At 39.2% G+C, this 4,061-nt stretch overlaps 1 protein-coding gene across 1 annotated transcript in view; it reads right to left on the bottom strand.

Annotated features, from left to right (window-relative positions):
* Nucleotides 1–169: 169 nt before the first annotated feature.
* Nucleotides 170–4,061, bottom strand: part of LOC104543105 (probable E3 ubiquitin-protein ligase RNF217) — a gene marked incomplete at both ends in the record, with an annotated part of 43,767 nt that continues 39,875 nt past the window's right edge. Inside the window, one exon of the mRNA XM_010187632.1 lies at nt 170–371. Within this exon, the coding sequence (XP_010185934.1) occupies nt 170–371 (202 nt within the window). The remainder of the gene's footprint in view (nt 372–4,061) is intronic.

Here is a 4,061-nt window from a genome sequence, read left to right as displayed (position 1 = left end):
TATATAAATATAAAGAAATAAAAATAAATATATTTAATAAACCATCTTTTACATAACTAAACAGGCTGCCCATATGATACTTTAAATGAACAGTTTTTATTTAACTGTTACTATTCCCTCCCAATCACCTCATTGTGCAGCTCTCCACAAGGACCATTTATCCACTCACCACAGACAGAGCCTCGCACTAATCTCCTTAAATGTGGTCTCTCGGGGAGGTAGCGGTATTTGCATCCAAAGATACTGAGGTTTGAGGTGTGATCTCCGAAGAACCGGAGCTGGCGATATCTCTCCCCACAGCGGTAACAGAAATTAGTGTTACACTGTGAACAGGTCATGTGGTCACACCCTTCTGTTCTCTGGATGTGGATCTGGATGAGCAGAAGGAAAAAAGAAAAGATTATTTTTTTCCCCCTCCCTAAGTACAGGTAAGTAGGTACTATCCCACACAGTCCACACATCAGATGAAGAGACATCACAAACAAGCTTATGCTTAATTCATACTACAGCTGTCCTAAGAAAATAATGGTTTGCTAAGGCATGCTTCACAGCATCAAACATGCTATAGTTGTTTCCAGATTTCCACACAAGTTTTTTTATAGAATCTACTTTCTTTAAACTCTTTGTATCAGATGAGAATCTGAGTGATCCTTGCCCTTACTGAAAATGTTTTTATTACTTAAGCAGACAGACATTAGCACCAAAATTTATTAAAAATAAAAAGTAGCACAGTAAATATAGTTATGAACTCTGTTTGACCTTGCCATAGATGGGTTTCCCTCTTATGACAGCTGCAGCCCCACTCACTTTCCCATTACCATCACAAATTGATTCGTTATTTTGTAATAAACACCAGAAAGACTCTACTGAATGACTTGAAAGGTATAGGATTTATTTAAAAAAAAAAAAAAAGAGAAATATTCCCCAAACTGTACAGAAGAGTTACACCAAGCTTTCATGTCTGCAGTACAGCATGAAGCTGGGCTGCTTAGCTTCCACATCTATCTTTCTCGCGACTGCCTGCAATGAATAGCTCCATTCCTGTATCTCCATGTATTTTTCTGCAAAGTTGGTACATTTACCTGCTTTACACAGATTTGGTAAGGATTCAGTTTTAGTTAAAAGTTCTGAGAGTCTTAGGAAAGAGGGTGGTCCTGGGGATGTATATTTACTATATCAACTATGATTCCACAGCTACTTCTAAATCTTGCCAACTAAAAATACAGCTAACAGGGCTAGCTCACAAAATTCCTGAAGAACTCTGCCTCCCAGAGACAATGCTCCTCCGTGGAATGGCAGATATAATTACCTAATAATTGAGGTTGGAAGTGACCCGCGGAGGTCATCTATTTTAACCCCTAGCTCCAAGCTGGGCTAACTTCAAATGTCAGATCAGATTGCTCCAGGCCTCATCCCCCTAGATTTTAAAAATTTCCAAGTATGGGTATGTCACAGTTTCTTTGAGCCACCTGTCCCATGCTTCACCACCCTCCCTGGGAATTTTTCTTTTCCTTACATCCAAGTGGAATTCTATTTGTTGAAATTTGTGACAGATTAATGCCTCCTGAAATTCTTATCCATATCTACATGTGATTTATTTTGCAGGGAGGTACAAGTAAAGACAAGACATCACCACTTGGTGGCCCTGCAAGCACCAGAGACATTGAAAGCGCAGGTACATCTGAAGCCTCTCACCACAAGAGAGGCCTGTGACTCCTGCGGTATCCAACATTGCCAAGAGGGTCAAGTGTGTTTGTTCTCTGGTGCTGATCAGGGTTCATCTGAGATCTAAGGAATCTCACTCACCCAAACAGCTGCTAAAACTGGCATTTTATAAATATAAAAGTGATGGTTTCCAACAGCAACACTTTTGGTAAAAGATTGCAAGGCAGATGTAGTTAACAGTAGTTCCAGGTACACCTGCCAACATCCCTGTGCCAACAGTAGTCATCTCAGAATTCACATTTCTACACTTGTAAATGCTTATTTTACACAAGAGACATTCACAAAAGAGAGCTATAAAACATTACTTTCTAGTGGGCAAGTACTGTAGTAGACTTGCACTCATCCCATAGAAGAGATGCAAATTTACCAGGGAATTACCCGCCTCTACCATGGGAAGCTTGCTGTATCACAGGTGCCCTGTTTTCCAGAAGCACATGAAAAAATACCATTGCTGATTAGCTTTATAAGCCACTTGACTACAAAACTTTAACATTTAAGCACTGACAATAAGCAAATGAGAAAGAAAAGTCTACTCAATATTGTACCAACGAAAGCATAACTTCTGAAGTTACATGCTCTTTTCTTCTAAAAGGGATATTGTAAGTTTGACTTTTGCTTTTACTTTTCAGGTTTTAGATGAAAAAAATGTTGACCCTACTAACTGAGCCAAAGCTTATTCAATTTATTTCCTAAGAGATTAGCTTGAACTGAAATGATGAAATTTTAATAGTGACTTAATGTACTTTAACAAGTCAAATTTAATTTAAAACTTTAAAATTTAATTTCAATTAGTTTCTCAGAGGACTGAAATTCAGACAGCAACTATACAGAATTTTGTAATTTTAGAGGTACCCTTCCTTATCTGCTGATTCAGTAACATATTTCTATCTTTAAAAATGTAAATAAGGGAATTAGATCTTATGACACTAATGAGAATCAACTGGTTGTTTTATTTTCTTTTTTAATCAAGACTGCTGTATTCTCCTCTCTCTCCACCAACTTACCAACCAAATCTATTAAGGTACTATCCATCCTTACTGAAAATCTGTACAAGCATGGAGCCTATAAAAATCCTAGATGCAAACCAAAACTACTTAACTTTTAAAAAAATAATTTTCTTTGGTAGAAAGAACTTCAAGGATTTGTTTGCAACAGCTTTATATATTCTACCATCAATACCTTTCATAAATACCCACCTCTTGGACACTGCCTACCACCCTTCTACCTATGCTTTCCTAGAAGTATCCCAGCTCCAGTTAGCCAGGCACCAACTCCTAAATCACTTCTGAATCTACTTGTTTCTGCTCTATGTTTTAAGAGGACAGTATGTCTGGAGAATTTAAAGAAGTTGATATAGGATTTATTTTCTTACGGACACACACTGCAATTCCATGCACTTTATCTTTGCTTCCTTGAAAAAGTATAATATTAAAAAGTGTTAAGTAAATACTTACCTGCACATATGTAACTGTCTTCAAAAGCTGCGAATTTGTAACAACTGGCTCTACTTGTCCATAATTTTGTTGCAAAAAAATCTTTTTCCTTTTTAGTGAGGAGAGCCCTCAGTAAAAACAATAAAATTAAAAAAAAAACACCCTACAACCTAAGTTGTGGGGCTTGGACCCCCTACAATATGCATGCAGACTGACAACTTCAGATGAATTTGTATGATACGGTCAGGCGCTTACAAGCCTGAGACATGGCATCTCACCAGATGAACTTCAGCGCCAGTTCACACAGATGTGCCTCCCTCCCCTCAGGAGAATCCACTGACAGAGATGGATTACAAATCCATAGGTTGGGAAAGCGATCACTGATGGGTCAGATATCACCACAAGTGATATCATTGCTCCATCGGCAATACCGCAGCACGCAGCAGGAAGCCGGGGGAATGCATGGGAGCAGCAATGCAGCTCCCTACAGATAGCTATGGCTATGCAGGGCTTGGTGCCTCCTAACTACAGCCCCCCAGCAGCATGGTGAGGGTGGAGAAGGCAAGGTGAGAGCATGATGACTGCAAGCCCATTTCTGCCTCCAAGCATTCTAGTCAGTGTTACTGGCTTCATCCAGCACCCAGAGCCTGCTCAAACTCAAAGACATACCCTCACATCTTACAGGGAGAGGATTAGTCATTCAGAAAACCAAGAATGGCTCCCAGAACAAGAGGAGTGAAAAATCACACACCAACAGAAAAAAGAGCTCAGAGTCTTAAGAAAAGAACTGAAGCAGTACAGTGGTTATTTCAAACCCTCATCACTTTACCCCCTTCTGCATGTTACATGCCCTCATCACAGAAAATCACTTCTAAGAGATCCAAGTATGAGAATGGTCATTTC

This window comes from Mesitornis unicolor, unplaced genomic scaffold, assembly GCF_000695765.1.
Source record: "Mesitornis unicolor isolate BGI_N332 unplaced genomic scaffold, ASM69576v1 scaffold50636, whole genome shotgun sequence".
Classification (NCBI taxonomy): domain Eukaryota; kingdom Metazoa; phylum Chordata; class Aves; order Mesitornithiformes; family Mesitornithidae; genus Mesitornis; species Mesitornis unicolor.
Note: the sequence above shows the minus strand (reverse complement) of the source record. Positions and strands in the feature narration are given on the sequence as shown.